The sequence below is a fragment of the Crocodylus porosus genome, unplaced genomic scaffold, assembly GCF_001723895.1.
Source record: "Crocodylus porosus isolate Cpor-Errol unplaced genomic scaffold, CroPor_comp1, whole genome shotgun sequence".
Taxonomy (NCBI): Eukaryota; Metazoa; Chordata; order Crocodylia; family Crocodylidae; genus Crocodylus; species Crocodylus porosus.
In genome coordinates this window covers 46,679,510-46,699,271 of record NW_017728948.1, presented here as the reverse complement: position 1 = coordinate 46,699,271, position 19,762 = coordinate 46,679,510, and the positions used below count along the sequence as shown (strand labels likewise).

The 19,762-nt window shown below is 43.6% G+C and overlaps 1 protein-coding gene across 1 annotated transcript in view; it reads right to left on the bottom strand.

Moving 5' to 3' along the window:
* LIMCH1 (LIM and calponin homology domains 1) overlaps positions 1 to 19,762 on the bottom strand; it is a 279,812-nt gene that overhangs the window by 58,745 nt on the left and 201,305 nt on the right. The window contains exons 10-14 of the mRNA XM_019552844.1: positions 9,746 to 10,030; positions 7,940 to 8,194; positions 5,233 to 5,577; positions 4,127 to 4,441; positions 3,292 to 3,600 (exon numbers count right to left, since the gene is read on the bottom strand). Of these exons, the coding sequence (XP_019408389.1) occupies positions 3,292 to 3,600; positions 4,127 to 4,441; positions 5,233 to 5,577; positions 7,940 to 8,194; positions 9,746 to 10,030 (1,509 nt within the window). The remainder of the gene's footprint in view (positions 1 to 3,291; positions 3,601 to 4,126; positions 4,442 to 5,232; positions 5,578 to 7,939; positions 8,195 to 9,745; positions 10,031 to 19,762) is intronic.

Sequence of the window (19,762 nt, the reverse complement as noted above, 5' to 3'; positions counted from 1 at the left end):
TAACAACTTTTTGTGAGCAGTTGAAGGCCACAAGGGTAGCCCTGCCCCTTGACAGAAGCCCCACCCCCGATCACCATCTTGGGACTGGAAGTCTTACCCCTAACTCCTAAACTTTGCCACCTGAAGCCCCCCCTTCCCCTGGGAATATTCCTTTTGGGAGGGGGGTTGCCATCCTGGAAGCAGAAAAAACCAAAATCATATACTAAAAATCAAACATCTACTATAACACATTTTAATTTTATTTAAAAAAAATTTGTGTCCCAATTTCCCTGTGTTTGCATAGTATATATAGAGTTAATTGCATAATAGCTCAAAACAAAGTCTTACTGTTGTATACTGTGCATGGGGGGTGTCTATGTGCGTGTGTGATTTGTGGGGGCGGTGGGAGAATTTGTGAAGGGGTGTGGATGAGTGTGGGGTTTTGAGGGGAGTTTGTGAAGGGGTGTGGGGCTGTGGGTGTGTGTGGAGGGTGTGGGGTTTGTGGTGGGGTCTTTGGAAGGGCATGAATGTGGGGCTTGCGGGGAGGGTAGGTGTGAGGATGTGTATGGGTAGGTGTGGGCCCCCCATCACATGTCCCTCCCCACACACACAGTCCTTGTTCCTGGCAGCAGCAACAGGCCCTCAGGGCGCTCCTGGCCTGCGACAGGCAGAGCTCCTTGGCAGCACATGGCTCTGGCTGAATCCTGGAAGCTGCACGTGGTGGCACCAAGCTGGCCTGGCCTGCTGGCACACACCTTTAAGCCAGACCAGGTTGGCTCTGCGCCAGCACATGGAGCTCCCACCACTGCAGGTGGTGTATTCCGTGGTGGTGGGGGCCGTACACACTCCCAGCCTGCTTTCTGCCAGCTTTCAGAGAGGAAGCCACAGGCCTATTAATAATTGTTTTTCAGAGGAGCCCTGTGGGCCAGATAGAATGGCCTGCAGGCTGTATTTTGCATGTGTCGGACTAGAAAGTAACAAGTAGGTACACATCTGCAAACTAAGGAGTTAAGGGCATAAACAATTCAATTTAGATATTTAATTGTTTCTTTTTCAGTTCTTCTGCTCTAGCCAGAAGATGTAATCTATTTTAGCTTCAGTTCTTCTGGTCTCAAACCACTACACAGTCCCACTGCAAACAGTAGGGGCAGATCTAGGATTTTGTAAAGCAAGATGAAGCATGCTACCCCTCAGACTATGGCAGAGAATGAGGGTGAGGTGCAAGTGGAGTCTTGGGGCCAGAGGTGGACCCTGGGTATGGAGGGCAGGGCAAGGAGCAGGTGCAGGAAAGGGCTGCTAATCCTTCATGTACCTGCTCCCTGCCCAGCTCCCAGCATCTCCTGCCAGCCCTGGGACTCCAGTTGCATGGAAGGGCTGCACAGTGTGCTGGGTTTGGCACACCAATGCAGCCACCTCACTCACCCCCCTCCTGGCAACAAACAAACTTTTCTTCTTCTAACAAAGTTTGCAGTACATGGGGACAGGACTTGGGAAATGGGATCCATCTACTGATGCAGTGATTTTTTCTTCTCTTGTATACTTATTCTTCCTTTTTCATGAGCAAGCTCTACTTTTTTACCACTGCCCAGGAGCTGAACTGCAAACCCCTTCAGAATTCAGTTTTGGGTCACACTTGATTAGGCAGCAGAAAAAAAAAACTACCGTCCAGTCTCCATCCTTTCCATGTAGCTTTGCTCATCTGGAGCCACTTCTCCAATCTTGATTAGGCTTCAATCCCGATTACAGGAGAGCCAAACCTAGAACCTCTTCTCTTTGGTACCTGATACCAAGCCATCTCATTTATTATCCATCCTTCCCTAATCAGTGGACACAGTAATCTCTTTCCTAATTCCCTAGCACCTAAAAAAACTTTCCCAAAATGTGCTTAAGTAATTAATTGTAATTTAACTGGAGACAACTATTACTGAACCCCCCAACTCTACCCACAGCCCTTCTAACTCCCCCCCACCTCATTTGTCCACCTGGTTTTCAAAATCCTTGTCTGTACCTCTAGTTTCTCTACCAAAAAAGCCATCACTAAAATGGCTACTACAGAGCCTCCTGACTCCTTGCCCAGAAACCTTGGAACCAGGATAGGAACAGAAGAAACTAGTAGTCCCTTTTAGAGAGAGAAACTACTGCATGGGGTAGGTTAGACAAGCAGTGAACCAGTAACAAGCCAGGGATGTGCAACCCGTTATGTAGTTAACTGACAATGGTGCTGTTTGACTTTACGGAAGAGGACAAAAGTTTGGAAGCTAAGGGGAGCAAGGGGAGAAATATTCAGGGAGTCCCTGGAAAGCTGTCTCCCCTCCCCAGGGGTAGAGTGCACTGTTCTGAAATTCCAAAGATCCACACAACTCCAACATTACAGCAACAAGCACGGGAAAAAGAATATTTGCTTCCAAGAGCCAGTCAAAACCGCAAGAAAATTCCAAAGCAGATAAACCAGCTAGCCCACCTGGAGTCAGGAGAGGTCTTGCCTTACCAGGGAGAGAGCTGAGGTTGAGAAATACTTATTAATTATTATTTTTACTCTCTTAATTCCCCAGATTCTAGTGCTCCAGTTCCAAATGATGGCCATCATTAGACTGTTATTTCCAAACAATTTATACCAGGGCCATCCAGGGGCTTAACACTGTGCTGGCACACCAATAAAAGCTACAGCCTGCCACACCCTGTGCACTGCACAACAGCTCCCCTGCACACTACGTGGGCTCCCCCACCCCCTAAGTACTGCATGCGTGCCCTGCTGCACTGCATTGTGCAAGCAAACTGAGCCACAGGCTCTGCCTGCACCAAGGGTTTCACTGCGCTGTACAGCTTCGGAGGAAGAAACTTGAGGAAGGGAAGTGCAGCCCAGAGACCCCAGCTACTGTTGCACCTGTAGTGATGGGAGTGGGGGGAGAAGGAGGGGAAGGAAGAACCTGGAGGAACCATTAATTAACACCTTGTGGGCTGCATGCAGCCTAAAGGCCACCAGTTGGACAGCCCTGACCTATACTACACTCCTAGATTACAGCAATCACCACACTGGACTTGACAGACAGTTCCAGTTCCTTTCAAGGAAAATTCAAGGACACTGGGTAAATATAAGAACAGTCAACCTATAAAGGTAAGTTTTCAGGCAAAGGGAGTTAACATAAAAGGCTTTCTGTTCCTTCCATTTCTTTTCTTTTTCTAATAAATCCTATCTAATGAACCTGGGGAAATCGTATGATAAACATGTGTCAGATGCCAACTGTGAGACCTACCTCCAACGTGCAAGTACAAGGAGGAAAGAAACTAGCAGTACAGAATGGACTTGCTTACCTCTTCACTTTCTTTTCAGTCTTTACAGTTTCCTTAGTTGTGCCCTGGCTATTCTGCTGCTTTGAAAATGGAACTGGAAGGAACTGGTTAGCACTTGGTCCGGTATGCTTTAGAAAAGCCCCTGTTCTTCTGGCCATCATGTCATCTTTCTCGGGGTCTGGAAATTTCACTTTGTGTTCTGTTCCACCACTAATAGGATCATGATATTTCAGCTTCACATGGCTCTCTTCTCTTGTTACAGTACAGCCCATAGAGACAGGTGAAAGTGTTCCATGACAATGTTCAGTTGTGTAATTCAAGGGCAAACTGCTGCTGAGGCAATTTTGGGCACTATTATTTAGAAAACAATTAAAAAATGATGGAAAACTAACATGTGTAGCAGCAGCAGCAGAACAGGAACTGCGTACAAGAGGCTTCTATGTTGAATAGCACAATACATGTTGTACTTTTAAGCAGGCAAGGGGTTATATTTTTATGCAGCCTTTACTTGTATGCAAGTAATTCCTCATTCAGAAGCCTGCATAAAATATGGAGGAAAGATATGGACTGCAAAAAAAACCCCCCAGAGATGAAAGACCATGTTCATGCTAAATGGCAATTAACAAGTCAAGATTCTTATGTATCATGAAAGAAACAAGCTGTTTCATGGTCACAGGATACACTCTGGTAAGTAATTTCATGAACTGAACACATGCTGCTTGAATATTAGAATGAGTAAAATGCATCTTTCAGGCTTTTTTTTTGTTTTTAAGTAAGGCGATGTTACAGACTGACCCACTTAGCACTACACACAAAGCAGGTGCAAAGCTCACATTGCTGGCTTTCATTCTCTGACCTTTCTGCTTTCTGCAGAGTCTTCAAATCTTTCTTATGAGCTACCTCCTTTTGCTGCTGCACCGAGTGATGACCCACTGATGTGGGAGGACTATGCATACGAATTGGCCTAGAATGCCTCTGAAAAGCTCCCATCCTTCTAACCATCATATCATCTCTCTCAGTTTCTGGCAAACTCCCATCAAGCTCTTCCTCATTGCTTTCATGCCTTTCACTCAATCTGCATAGAGTTTGCTTCTGAGGGACGACACAAGCAGCTGAGACAGATGACGGGGTTCCGCTGCAATATTCATCTGTACCTGACTTTGCTACCTCACTAGTAAAAATGAGATTGAGAGTAGGGGGAAGAGGAACAATAAAAACATTATCAGATAAAATGAAACAGAAGAAAGAGGTAAAGAGAGATGCATTTTGTTTTGATATCTTTTTCCAAACGTTTACAAATATCTAAACATAGCTGAATAATGTGCTAATTATATCAACTAGCAACAGTTGCTATGACAACAGACTCAAGGGTTAGATAATCTAAAGGCAAAAATAAAGCAAAATGTAAGTTCTGGTTAATACTTTTGATTTATCAACATTATAAATCTTTTCTAGTTTAATGCCAGAAACAAACAAACAAACAAACAAAGGTCTGAGTATCACTACAGCTTGAATTTTAATATGGATGCTTCAAAAGATTTCTGAAATGAAAATAATTTAACTGGCAGTCTTCAAGAGAAAAAGAAAAATAATCCGTATTGCCAGAAACCTAAGCGAGAGTTGCTCTATGACTTCAGATGCACAAGTACCATACTACGCAAAGCTCATGGAATGCAAGAAAACAGAAGATTGGCTAACAGCTAAGATACGCAGTGGAACTAGTGATTCAACTACTAATCAGAAATTCCAGTGTGAGTTTTCAAAATAAACTTGCACAACATTGCTATGCATGATCTTTACTCTCTTAGATACTATGAAGGCATCAGATAAATTCTGAACAAGATGATTTGCATAGATAAGCTCTTAACTACATTCTGCAATGTACCCCATGCAAGTCAGCATCCTGTGACTAGAGGCTTCATCTCACACTCAATAATCTGTTTCCTAAATAACACAAAATACCTGGGATCATTTTGTGGCCTAGATACTTCAGCAGTATGTCCAATGGACTTCTGGTTGCAGACTGTAGCTGATGGAGATGATTCAGTGCAAATCTCAGTTTTAGCACTTTCCCTCCCAGTTTCCTCTTCTGTTTCATCACTGGCTGCAGCTCTAGCAATGCTGAGCTTCTCCCATTTCTGTTGATCAATCTCAGTCACTGGCCCAAAGTGCACAAACCTCTGCTTAGGGCTAGAAGCCTTTTTGTAAGCTCTGGCTTTGCAGGTAGCAAAATCATCATGAACAACTGTTTCTGCTGCAATTTTAGCTGATGATTCAGGATCAGGGGGACATACAAGGTCTTCTTTACTAGTCATCATCAGAAACAAAAGAATCAAAGGAAATTAGAAAGACAAACAAAAACCAAGACCACTGCAAACACTTCACCAACAAGACAAAGACTTACATTTTTAACTCAAGGAAGTACAGATATCTTAGTGCATGTCAGGAGTACCAATGAGAAGGCAGGGTAGATATTCACTTTTATGGACTAACTAAATAAGACACTTGTATAGAGCACAAGCTTTCATGAACCGAAGTTCACTTCAGAAGCATCAGTGTTATTCTATGTAGATTAAAGCAGTGCCTTGTCCAGTGAGAGTAGCAGGAAGGCAACAGGTATTATCACTCTTTCAAGAAAACTTTGGGGAGCATGTCCAAGTGCAGTTTATGATACACACACACACACAGCTCTTCCAATGAACAAGCTATGGTTGCACTTGGTTAACTATGTCCACCTAACTACTATATAGAGTAGAGCAGGGGCAGGCAATTATTTTGGGCAGAGGGCCACTTACCGATTTTTGGCAAGCCATCAAGGACCACGTGACAGGCAGCCCAGGGCAGATTAATATTAATTTTCTAAAATTTTAGGGGCCCCACGGGCCAGATAGAATGGTCTGGTGGGCCACATCTGCCCCCATGCCACATTTTGCCCACCCCGGCGTAGAGTCACTATATAGTAGATGACCACATAATGGCTGCTTTGTATATGGAAACAGGGGCTGCTCTTCTCTTCAAAACATCCATCCAAAAGCAGAGACATAATAAGCAGTTTCTGTACCCTGGGCAGCTACAGTAGCTGCGGCAGTGGATGTAGACTGGCAGCAATGGTGGCCCTCAATTGTGCATCTCCTCACACTTGCTCACCCACCCCTTGTTACACTACTGCCAACATGTTACCCTGAAACACAGGGAACAGAGGCAAGGGATAGAACATGGACTATACATTTTGTCAAATTTTAGAGTAGAAACTAACATGGAGATTAAATTGAAACTGAGGTTATGAACACATGGTCATTTGTAGTGCTAAAGGTATAACTCTTTGGGGGTGTTCACACAGCTCAGCCCCATGGTTAGAGAGCTACAAAGTTTTCGCAAAGGTTCACTCTCCAGCCAGAGCATGATAGGGGTTAATCCTTTGCAGCCGCCCCCCAAGAGACACCCGGAACATTTTTGTGGCAGATCCACTATTGTTGTGATGCTACAAATGGAATGAATGTCCGCATACTCACTTTTTGCTAGCACTAGGTTCTTAGTAGCACTACAAACATAGCATGTGTCCATACCATCAGAATCCCAATCTTGCTTTAAAAGTATGAGTTCTCAGTGGAATCTAAAATATTGCTTAGACAGGCTTTCATAGTTTCAATTTGGAAAAAGTTAAAATCTTGTGAATGAGATAGCAAGTATGACAGAGGCAAGGATTTCTTAGCGTGATCTCTTTTATTGGACCAACTACATAGTTGAAATAAAGTTGGTAAGCTTACAAATGTAAGGCATTCTTCCTCAGTTTGCTTAACTCTATCCCAACTACATATCTGGTCCAATAAAATACATCACCCTAAAGAAATCTTTGCCTCTCGCATAATTTCTAAACCATCATGGCTACGACATCACTCTTACACTGCCAAGATATGAGGCACATCATATTCAGACCTTGACCACAGCATACGTTTGGATGTCTACGTTTGGCTTGGATGTCTACTTTGAAGCATACCACTAGTATTTGACAATCAGTAGTACAAGACTCTACTGTTATCTCTGCCACCAAAGAACAATTTGTTCGGTGGCCTAATTAGGACTGAAATCTCACAATAACTAGTTTAATCTATGAAAAAAATGTCTGCACAGGCAAGTACATTCCATTAGAAAATTGTGAGGTTCCTTTCTGCCCTACTTTCCCATGATCCTACAGCCTGCTCCAAAGTAGGCAAGTGAGGCATTCATATCGCTTGCTATTTGCATCTTGAATTGCCTGCATGTGTTAGAGCTTGTCTACATAAGGAAATTCCACAAGAATTGCTCTTCTTCCCTATGCACATACTTAGTGTCTTTGGGCAGTTTACCTTAGCCTACTTCAGATCAATCTATTTCCAAACTACCAAAAAGGCATTTTCTTATTCTTTACTCTGATTGTTCACACAAGGACCTAACACAGCAGAACTACAGCTCTTTAAATGCACACTCTGGCTTATTTTCAAACATTTCCCTGGATAAACACACCTTTGGTTAAGTGCTTTCCCCAATTCTGCATATACATATCTGTTTTTGAATTTTCAACACTACCTGAAAACACAGGTTGAAACAATGGCATATTCAAGATACGAGAGACTCAAATAAAATTAACGTATTTTCCATGCTGCTATTCAACCCATAGAAAAGAACATACCTGGTCTCTCCTGACATTTTCAGTCTGTCCCATGTCTCCAAACCAGCTTGCGTTATAGAGGCTTTCATAAACATTGGAGACTCTTGCTGCTGAGAAAGGTTACTTTGAGTTTTCTGTTTAGTCAGGTCATCGCTCTGAATATCAGGCATTTTCACCTGCTCTTCTTCCTTTGACTCATTGTCCTTACATTGCAGGAATAGGTTCTCTTTATGTGTCACAATTTGCCTCGCTGGTGTCATATGTATCTGGTTTCCTCTAATTTTATGCACATTCCAAAACAGCAAGAGAAGCCATTTTGAGGAAGTAGACAATGATAAATGGAGTGTCAATAATGGAAGTTCAGAGCATAAAAACATTAATTGAAATGATGACTAAAGTAGACAGCTTATTTATTTTTTTAGGCAAACGTGGAATCAGTTGAATCTGAGACTGTTTCATCCAGGCTATCTTGTGGACACACTACATGATTATAGCTTCTAGCTTTTCCCAAAAAATCCACAGTTACTACAAAGATATTTCATACAGTAATGAGATTTCCTTTATGTGGTTACAGTACCAATTCCCATTTTATGTTTCTAAGCATGCCAGGGCTGATTGTTTTTTCTTTTAACCAGTACTAACATCTATAACCTTTGCAAGATTCCAAGTCTTTGTATCCAATGCTCTATGCTCTCCAGATATCCTTCCAAAATGTTACTTACATGTCGAACTAACCTCTATAAGTGGTAACAACTGTATTGTTACTGACTTGAAGGCACATTTTATGTGACTGAAAACAACTTAAACTACTAGAGATTATTAACAGTGTGAACACCTTTGGTAGACATTTTCTTACTAGACTCTCCAACTACTACCTATAGCAATTCAAATTTAGGACTAAATACCAATATGGAAGTTGAGTATAAATATATGCAAATGAAAAGATGATAGTATACACAACACATCTATGCATCTATATCCGCTTCACAGTGTACCATGAAATAAAACAGATATGCATATGTTCTGCAGAAGATGACTGTCTAACAGAAACTGGTATAGCATGCTTAGCTTTTTTTTAAAACAGTATATGCAGAACTAGAATATGTGGAGAATTATTATTTTCTGTCTATCCATTCCTAAAATAATGTTAAATGTTTACTATTCTAATATTGTCAAAGCCTAAGTCAGTCTGTCTGTCCATAACACTTTATTTGCACTTTGATTGGCTGATGGAAACAGCCAATCAAAGTGCTCCAAGCGCGGAGGAGTGCCACCATGATTCCGAAGCTGCACTGAGGAGCAGACAGAGGTTGGGGAAGTCAATGGGCAACTGGCTAGTTTGTTATATGGGCTCAACCTTAATTAGTTCAGAGGGTGCAACACAAACATAATCAGTGGCAGAACTGGGACCTCCCCCCACCCCACAGAATATTAAAACACCCAGCAAGATTAAAAAAAAAAAAAAAAATCACATACAATAAAAATGGCCTTAAGACATATAAATTCTAAATTTACTTATCACTATTTATAGTGTCCATTGGTAGATTTCTCTTGGCTCTGACAATGAAAGTGAGTAATTTATTTCCTTTTGTTTATATTTAGTTCCTACCTCATTTTGTTTTCTGGTTCTCATATACTGTGGATAGCAAACACAGAAGAGGTTTTTGGTTTTCTTTTGTTTCTTAATAAACATTACACTTGCGCTGATTTTATTGATGCTTATTTCCCTGCCCCATTATTGAAGTTGTGGGCCAAATTTGTCACAGTTAACAAGCAATTTCAAATAGGATTAATTGCTACAATAGAGAGAAGGTAGTATGTGCACACCTTGCATATTCCTGTTTTTCCTTCTGAGATGACTTTTTAACACCTTCCAGTTTACCTTTATCTTTATTTGTATAGGGTCCATATAAAAACTGATTAAAGGGCACTGTAAGCTTGGGCTGATTCATTCTTGCTCTCCGAGCAGCAAAGTCATCTTTTTCTAGGTCAGGAAGTCTGCACACCATTTCATCTTCTGATCCAGAATCCTTCCCTTGCATCATGAAGGGGTTTTCTTTGCGAAGGATGATGTCTGGGGTAGTTTCACTATCTTCGCATGTTGGTTTTTGACTAGTACAGAGCAAAGTTAAATGGAGGTCCAGATATAAATGGGGAAAGGAAAAAGTGCCACCACATCTCCAGGCTGTAAGTGATGTTAGTCAAAATGTGCTCCAGACTGCTGTTAGTTTAGATAAGGCTGGTCTTTATTTATTTAGGGCATAATCCTGCAAGCCCTCCATGAGAGGGACTCTCACTGAAGTCAACTGGAGTTCCAAAAAAATGGACAGGTAGCAAGACTGGGACTTTATTTAATTTAGCTATGGTCAGAAAAGCAGAAAACACAGGCTTCAAGTTATACAATCAGCCATCTGTTAAGTGGTAACATTGAAATATTATTTTCAGGCACTTTAGGTGAAACAAAGACATTAGCACAAAACTACCAAGCTGGTTTCTTGTCAAATACTGTAGGCCCTTCAGACACCTAAAATTAATCACCGTTCCCTCAGTGGTACTATCCATTGTCCTGCGCACTGGACAACCATTCAAGTTCCCGATTTTCCCCACTTCACTGTGGTTTTCCCAGATAAGCAAGAAACAGACAACTATTTTGGAAAATAATCTAGAAATAACATTTCTCACTGGGGCTAATTCTTGGAGAATTTCATTGGAGAAATTCCTTTCTCACTGGGGCCAATTAATCTGGTGGTGTGCCACATTAAGTCAAACATATTACTTCTCAGGTAGCTTGTCCAGCTTTTGCTCAGTTGTCTTGGCATGGCACTGCATTTTTCTGTGCAGATGTACCCTATATAAACAGCACTGAGACGTGGCAGTATCTTTCAGTTGTTCCTGACCACCAAGGCCTTTGACCACCAATGAAGAAAAGACCATCAGTGTGGGTGGATCCAGGATTTTGAAAAGGGGGCACAGATATATAACACAGCTCATTTTTGTCCAGTTAAAGAGATCTGACAAGCTTTGCTAATACCATAGGGGTCCAGCACTATATTATTCAGTTCAAAATCAAATCTCTAATTTGCTACATTTTATATATACAATTTAAAAAAAAAATACAACTAAGCAAAAAACAGTCAAAAACATTTGTGTCTGTTGCGGGGCACTCCCGTACCCCACTCCTAAGGAGGCTCAACCCCGGGAAGGGGAGAAGTGTGGCAGGGCACTAGGATGCCTGCTACTGACTTAGGAATAAGGGCTGCTGAAGCTCCCTGAGACAGCACAGGTGTTGGTTGTCGGAGCAGCCAGGCTGGTCACATGACCAGAAGGGGGCAGGGCCAGGCCTTTATAAACAGCCCAGGCCAAAGCCTAGCGGCAGTTCCCCTCTGGCAGCCTGAGCTCTGCTGCAGAGCAGCCTGATCGCTTGCGTGATGGCATGAGGAGGGAAAGTCTTGCTTCAGAGCAGGACAAAGCAGAGACGAGCAGAGCAGCCTGACCGCCAGCATCATGGTACAGGGTGGAGAGGACCCTGACAGGGAGGTTTTGAAGGAGAGCCAAGGTGGCAACGAATTTACGTTATGGCTGGTAGGCTGATCTTGTGTTACAGCCAGTAGGCTCATGGCTTTATGTTCGTTGTTGTAGTGATTGTGTAATACCGGAGGACTGGGAGAGGCTGTAGGGGACGGAGGAGGCCTCATTAGGAGCTCCCCAGTGGAGTGGGGGGTGTTCCTGGGTGCCCTGGGAGGGCACAGCGATTGGTGCTGGAGCTGGCACTGCAGGTGAGCACCGGAGAGAGGCGCGTGTGTGTGGTGTGGTATCGTGACCCCGGCCCCATGGGGGGGGGCGGTATTCTGCCCAGCGCAGCATAGGCCCCAGAGAGGGCGAGGGGCGCAAGAAGCACAGTGTAGGCCCCAGAGTGGGCAGGCACATGGGAAGAGGAAGCCCCAGGGAGGGCAGATTAGAATAGGAGGCTCCAGGGTGAGCGACTGGCCTCCTACCAGCACAGAGTCCAGGAGAAGGGCGAGCGCACGGTAAAAGTCCCGGAGAGGGGCAAGCGCTCGAGAACAAGCCTGGAGAGGGGCGGACGTGTAGATAGGGACCCGACAGAGACGAGGCGCGTACAGAATAGAAGCCCGACGAGGCTGAGCACGCGATTAGCCGGAGAGGGCTGAGCGCGCGGGCAGAAAGCCCGGAGAGGGCGCGTACATATTGACATGTTGAGAGGCCCAATGGAGAGGGCGCGTACATATTGACATGCTGAGGGGCCCTGGGAGAGGGGCGCGTATAGTGGAAAGACCCCGGAAAGGGCGTTTATAGGAGAGAAGCCCGGAAAAGGGCGAGAGGGTGAACAGAACCCCGGGAGGGGCGAGTATATTGGGCACGCGAGCACCGGCTCTGAGAAGCCCAGGAAGGGCAGCCTCCCATTAATATTATATAAACAGCAAAGACGTGGCGGGCAAGATGAGGGTGATAGAAGAGCAACTTAGCACGGTAGGGGCGCAGGAGAGATCACGGCCGCTCCTGGGGCCCCACCCTGTGACAGTGTCATTAGTCCTGTAGTCATTCTAGTTGCATGGACATCTCTTCAGATTCATAAAACAAAGTCTATCTGTCTTCAACGTTTTGACAGTTCCTCCAATGCTTCACTGTCAGTCATTTCTATACTTGAGTTAATAGTACTACATCTGAGTTAAGTTTTTTAGCCAGAGCTAAAAACAGTCTGTGGGGCTGAGAAATAGAAGAGAAACATTTCCAGGAATGGTTAACAGACAATAAAATTACAGAAGAAAGGATAATTTGAATAGCGGAACATCACAACCATTAAAAAGACCAGAGAGTTAATAAACCTGGGGGAATCAGCCATGAAGTCAATGACTCCCTCAGCACTGCCTGAACAGGAAGCTAGGGTGAAGCAGGAATCAAAGGGGGATGCATCTGCACCACTTTACCCAACCACGGATCTATCTCTTACCATCATCATCAATACTACCTCTTGTGATGTCTGAACATTATGGCAATAAGGCTTTTGACAACTGGACACCAGAAATTTCATTTTAATTTTGTAACATATACAGTATTCTACTAAGAAAAGTGGTCCATACCACAGACAGACAGGCAAGTCAAAAATCACAGATTTCATTTCTTATCTAACCCAAAATTTTACTGTTACTATTAATTTTTAAGAAAATTAGGGGGAAAAGATGGTTATTCAACTGGTCAGTATAGTAATTAGTGTTCTTTTATGTAAGGTACAATGTAAATCAGAAAAAATGGTAACATAAAATGCTCAGGCATAAAGAAAACTATCAGAATAGCTAACCAGTACATGCATTTCTCCTCTAATTTAAAATCACTAAAGTTAAAAATTTTCATAGTAGTTTTTAAACATTTTACAAGTCCTTTATTGTCTTGGGAAGTCTGCTGCTTGCCCAGATCCAAGATGTCATGGAAGGATTACCAAGACTCATCCAGCTCTTTGATTACTACCCCATGCTGCTCATCCATGTGGACACCAATGATACTGCCAGGGGATACCCTGACTGGATCAAAAGTGACTACAGGGTGCAAGGGTGAAGGGGTCTGGGGCTCAGGTCATGTTCTCTTTGATCCTTCTAGGCAAGGGATGGGGCCAGGCAGGCATGAACAGGTGCATCCTGCGAATCAATACCTGGCTGCACAGGTGGTGTTTCCAGCAGGAATATGGGCTTCTTCAACCATGGGATGTTGTTTCAAGAAGGATTTCTAGGAAGAGACGGGATCCAACTGATGAAGAGAGGAAACAGCATCTTTGCAGACAGGCTCGCTAACCTAGTGAGGAGGGCTTTAAAACTAGGTTCACTGGGGGATAGGGACCAAAGCCCTGAGGTAAATGGGAAAGTGGGAAACCTAGAGGAAGAGCAAGTAGGACAGGGCAATAGGGGAGGTGTTGTCATACTTCCTGAAAAATCAGGACAATCAACCAGCTACCTCAGATGCCTGTACATAAATGCATGGAGCCTGGGAAACAAGCAGGAAGAACTGCAAGTCCCTGCACAGTCACAACACTGTGACATGACTGGAATAACAGAGACTTGGTGTGATAGCTTGCATAACTGGAGCACTGTCATGGGTGAGTTCAAACTGCCCAGGAAGAACAGGCAGGAAGAAGTGGAGGAGTTGCATTTTATGTAAAAGAGCCATATGATTGCTCTGAGCTCCAGTATGAAGCGGTAGATAGGCCTGCTGAAAGTCTCTGAGTTAAGGTTAGAGGGGAGAGCAACAAGAGTGATATTGTGGTGGATGTCTCCCGTAGACCACGAGACCAGGAGAAAGAGGTAGATGAGGCTTTCTGCAAACAGCTAGTGGAAATTTCCCAATCACAAGCCCTGGTTCTCACAGGGGACTTCAATCACCTTGACATCTGCTGAGAGGGTAATAAAGCAGGGTAACAGGCAATCTAGGAAGTTTCTGAAGAGTGTTGGGGACAACTTCCTGGTGCAAGTGGTGGAGTGGCCAACCACTTTTCTTGACCTACTGCTTACAAACAGGGTAGAATTGGTGGGGGGATGTAGTAGTGGATGGCAACTTGGGCAGCAGTGACCATGAGATGATTGAGTTCAGGATCCTGAGAAAAGGAAGGATGGAGAGCAGCAGACTAAGGACCTGGAAAAGCAGACTTCAACTTGCTGAGGGAACCCAAGGGCAGGATCCCTTGAAAAGCCAGTTGGAAGGGGGAAAGGAGTCCAGGAGAGCTGGCTGTACTTTAAAGTATGGGCTGGATGAAAGGACTGTAAGGTGGACAGCAAACTGGATACAGCATCGGGTTCAGAGGGTAGCTATCAATGGCTCGATGTCTAGTTGGCAACCATTATCAAGTGGAGTGTCCCAGGGTCAGTCCCGGGGCCAGTTTTGTTCAAACGACTTGAAAGATGGTATATGACACCAAGCTGGGGGGACTACACTGGAGGGTAGAGCTAGGATTCAGAGTGACCTAGACGAATTGGAAGATTGGCCAAAAGAAATCTCGTGCGATACAACAAGGACAAGTGCAAAGTCCTGCATTTGGGACAGAACAATCCCATGCACCAGTACAGGCTGGGGGCTGGATGGCTGGGCAGCAGCTCTGCAGATAAGGACCTGGGGGTTACAGTGGACAATAAGCTGAATACGAGCCAACAGTGTGCCCTTGTTGCAAAGAAGGTTAATGGCATACTGGGCTGCATCAGTAGGATTGTAGCCAGCAGGTCAAGGGAAGTGATTATGCCCCTCTATTCAGCACTGGTGAGGCCACATCTGGAGTACTGTGTTCAGTTTCGAGCCCCCCACTACAGAAAGGATGTGGACAAATTGGAGAGAGTCCAGCAGAGGGCAATAAAAATGAGGGGGCTGGGGCACATGACTTATGAGGACAGGCTGAGGGAACTGAGCTTATTTAGTCTAGAGAAGAGGATACTGAAAGGGGATTTAATAGCAGGCCTCACCTACTTGAAGGGAGGTTTGAAAGAGGATTGAGCTAGACTGTTTTTAGTGGTGGCAGATGACAGAACAAGGAGCAATGGTCTCAAGTTGCAGCAAGGGAAGTTTAGGTTAGATATTATGAAGAATTTTCTCACTAGGAGAACAGTAAAACCCTGGAACAGTTACCCAGAGAGGTGGTGGGATCTCCATCCTTGAATGTTTTCAAGACCCAGCTAAACAAAGCTTTTGCTGGGGTGACCTAGTTGGGGATGGTCCTGCTTTGAGCAGGAGGTTGGCCTAGATGACCTCCTGAGATCCCTTCCAAACCTAATTTTCTATGATTCCATGATGATGAGCTTGCAAGACACTCTTGACTGCCTACTATCCATGGTCCCAGCCACCCTTGTAGCAAAACTTCTGAGTCCTGAACTAGATTTTTTAAACCGTTTCAGAAGAAAGTTTTTGGTAGGCCAGACAGCAGCACTGAAAAACCAACTGGGCATGCATCTGAGCACAGTAGAATAGTTAAAAACTGCCTCTTCCCCTGAGCCACTACTGGGTGTTTGAGCCTCTTGCAGTTGTTTCTCTGTTTATTTGGTGTTTATGAGTAGAGACAGCTCCAACAGTTGTATTGGTATCAAAGGAAGAGATTCAACTGTTATATTCACATGAGCCTATGCTCGCACTCAGGTTCATTCAGGGTCAAAGTTGGGGCTTGTATCACTAGAACAGTAGTTCTGCCTCCCTTTTTCAAGTGCATTTGTCCATCCCTGCAAATGTTCCCAAGTTAGTCTATTTAAAAACAAAGCAAAACAAAGCCTCAAAGGTAGCCACATCACCAATATCTCTGAAGGCTAGAGTTGGAGTTTCCATCTGAGCTATACAAAATGTTAGCAGTCCAGCTTCTATGTTTACTAGAACATCAGTGACAACTGGAACAGCAGCTGTAGACAGCTAAGTTTTGTGCTTTGTACTGCTTCATGTTTCTAACCTCTCTAGCAGTAAGTAGTCAGATCCATCAGTTTCTGCTCAGCTAAGCCTCCCACTGATTTAGAGTCTTGCCTAGTTTGAGCAGTAAACAAGATCTACAGATTTTCGCCTACAGTCAATAATTTAAAATGGCAGGAAGAGATTGTTTTCCAGCTTACAAGTGTCATAATAATGCTGTTTATAAACAAGTCAGCAATGTGGAGCAAGCCTTTGAGGTCATATTTAGGTTGGAAGTCCTCACACACTTACAGAACTGTGATGTGATTGGAATAATAGAGACTTGGTGGGACAGGTAGCATGACTGGAACACTTCTCACGGATGGGCATAAACTGTTCAGGAAGGACAGGCAGGGGGAGAAGAGGAGGAGGTGGTCTTTATGTAAAAGAGCTGAATGATTGCTCAAAGGTACAGTATATGAAAGTGGAGACAGACCTACTGAAAAATTTCCGGGTTAAGGTCAGAGGGAGGTTAGGCAAGAAGGGAGACGCCATGGTGGGTGTCTGCTATAGACTATCAGACCAGGAGGATGGGGTGGACGAGGCTTTCTGTCAGCAGCTAGTAGAAGTATCCTGATCACAGGCTCTGGTTTTGATGGGAGACTTCAACCACCCTGACATCTGCTGGGAGGAAAATACAGCAGTGCACAGGCAACCTTGGAAGTTTTTGGAGAGGAGTGGAGACAATTTCCTGGTGGCGAGTGTTAGAGAGGCCAACTAGGGGCTGCTCAACTTGATCTACTGCTCACAAACAGGGAAGAATTGGTGGTGAATGTAGAAGTGGATAGCAACTTGGGCAGCAGTGACCATGAGATGATTTGAGTTTGGGATTCTGAGGAAAGGAAGGAAGGAAGGAGAGCAGCAGACTAAGGACCCCCGGACTTCAGAAAAGTAAACTAACTCGCTCAGGGAACTAATGCCCCGGATCTCCTGAGAGGCCAGTCTGAGAGAGGGAAAGGAGTCCAGTACAGCTGGTTGTACTTTAAAGAAACCTTACTGAGGGCACAGAAATGAATCATCCTGACATGCAGAAAGGCTAGTAAGCATGGCAGAAAACCATTTGGGCTTAGCAGGGAACTCTTCAATGAGCTAAAACACAAAAAGGAAGTTTAGAAGAGGTAGAAACTTGGACAAACTGCTAGGGAGGAGTATAAGAGTATTGCTCAAGCATGCAGGGATGGCAAAAGGAAGATCAAAGCACAATTGGAGTTACAGCTAGCAAGGGATGTGAAGGGTAACAAGAAAGGCTTCTACAAGTATGTCTGCAACAAGAGGAAGATCAGGGAAAAGTGTGGTTCCCTTCACTGAATGTAGGAAGGCAACCTGGTGACACATGATGCAGAAAACACTGAAGTACTTAATGTGCTTTTTACCTCAGTCCACAGAGGCAAGGTCAGCTCTCAGACTACTGCACCCGGCAACACAATGGAGGGGTGGTTAGCAGCCAACAGGTGCAAAAGAACAGGTTATGGACTATTTAGGAAAGCTGGATGTGTACAAGTCTATGGGGTCAGGCGCAATGCACCTGAGGGTGCTGAGGAAGTTGGCTGATGTGATTGCAGAGCCACTGGCCATTATCTTTGATAACTTGTGGCAATCAGGTGAGGTCCCAGACAACTGGGAAAGGGCAAATACAGTGACCATCTCTAAGAACATGAAGGAGGAGGATCCAGGGAACTACAGACCAGACCAGTCAGCCTCACTTCAGTCCCTGGAAAAAATGGAGCAAATCCTCAAGGGACCCATTTTTAAACACTTGGAGGAGGAGAAGAAAGTGATTTGCATGGATTCATTGCAACAGGTTACCCAGAGAGGTTGTGGAATCTCCATCCTTAGAGGTTTTTAAGGACCTGGATAGACAAAGCCTTGGCTGAGCTGATACAGTTGCGGATGGTCCTGTTTTGAGCAGAGGATTGGACTAGATGACCTCCTGAGGTCACTTCCAACCCTAATTTTCTATGAGTCTATTAATTTTGTCCTAAACAGGTCTACTAATTCTCTCAATTCTAATTTACTATGATTACCAACAGTGCGCTATGTCCAAGTCCAACTCAGCTTTTGTAATTTGTGTCATTGTAAGGGAAAGTTATCAGCCAAGATTGAGTCCTTCATGGAGAAATCTTCACTTTTCCCTTAATTATGTCATAAAACTTCTCATGTTTCTCAGAGGGATATGCTTATATATTAGTATATTTCTTTAACAATTGACAGACTATAGAAGAAAATACCATGTGCAAAGCAGTATCAGATAAGTACTAAGAAAGAGATATCACTCTGAAGAGAAATTCTTATTCTATACTTCTCTTCTGACTTTACAAGGAAAAAGCAGAGCTGGAAAATACTGGTCCAAATTAGGGGTGAGGATGAGCATTTGAAGGAGGATTAAGTGCAATTAACATCACCCATATTGCTTTAGACTTTTCTGCTATCACACTATATTACAAGCTAGTAATTCTGAAATCGTTTTAGAATTCTGAAGTAACTGACACTTTTGGTTAATCGCGTCATGCTAAAAGCCCCTTAAGAATGCTCATCTCTTTTTTTTTAAACTTCATACAGTTAATGTTATATTACCTGTAAATACACTATAAACCCTGTACTTCTAAGAAATTATTCAGCTGGCTGAAATCACCTATTAGGTTCGTGTCTTAATGGTACGACTTAAGCTTAACAAAAACAATTTTTCTGATTTTGAGCAGGCTCTCTTTGACAAGTGACAACTATGGAGTTATGGCCTCCAGAGATTTAAAAGGCCATGGAAAACTAGACTAATTATGGGATCACCCATAATTTTAATGAAGGTCATTGACCAAGCGATCAATTTCCAATCAGCATTTAGTTTAATTTTATATAAAAGCAGCATATGGTATTTAGATTTGAAACAGAGTAAGCATTTTTTTTCTTTTTATGAGTCACTCTCAGGCCCCTGGCAGCCATTACACTCAAGATGTGATTAACTAGGTAACCATGTCTTAAGTAGTAACCCAGCCACATGTTCATGCAGTTAATGGCATGATAAAACAAGGAATAAACCACAAAGTTACTGCACAAAATATATGTAATAACTTTGTGGCTGGTTCCCAAAGCACCTTAAATTGAACATGTGGCCAGCAACAATCAGCTAATTTGGGCTGCCAGTCTTAGGAACACACCAGAGCCTTGAAGGGCTCCAATGCTGATCAGGGCTCCTGGCTTTGGGAGTGCACTTAAGTCCTTCAAGAGTTGGGGGCAGGCCTGTGGTTGGGAATGCCAGTCAGCTGACCAATGCTCCTAAATATAAAAGAATTCCACTAATACCTTTCTATCAGACACAGCTTAGCTCCCCTCCCATTCTTTACCACTAGTTAGGATGCCTTAAAAAAAAAAATCAGGTCCCTGATCTGAAGATCTAACACTGTAAAAAAAAAAAAAAAAAAAAAAAAA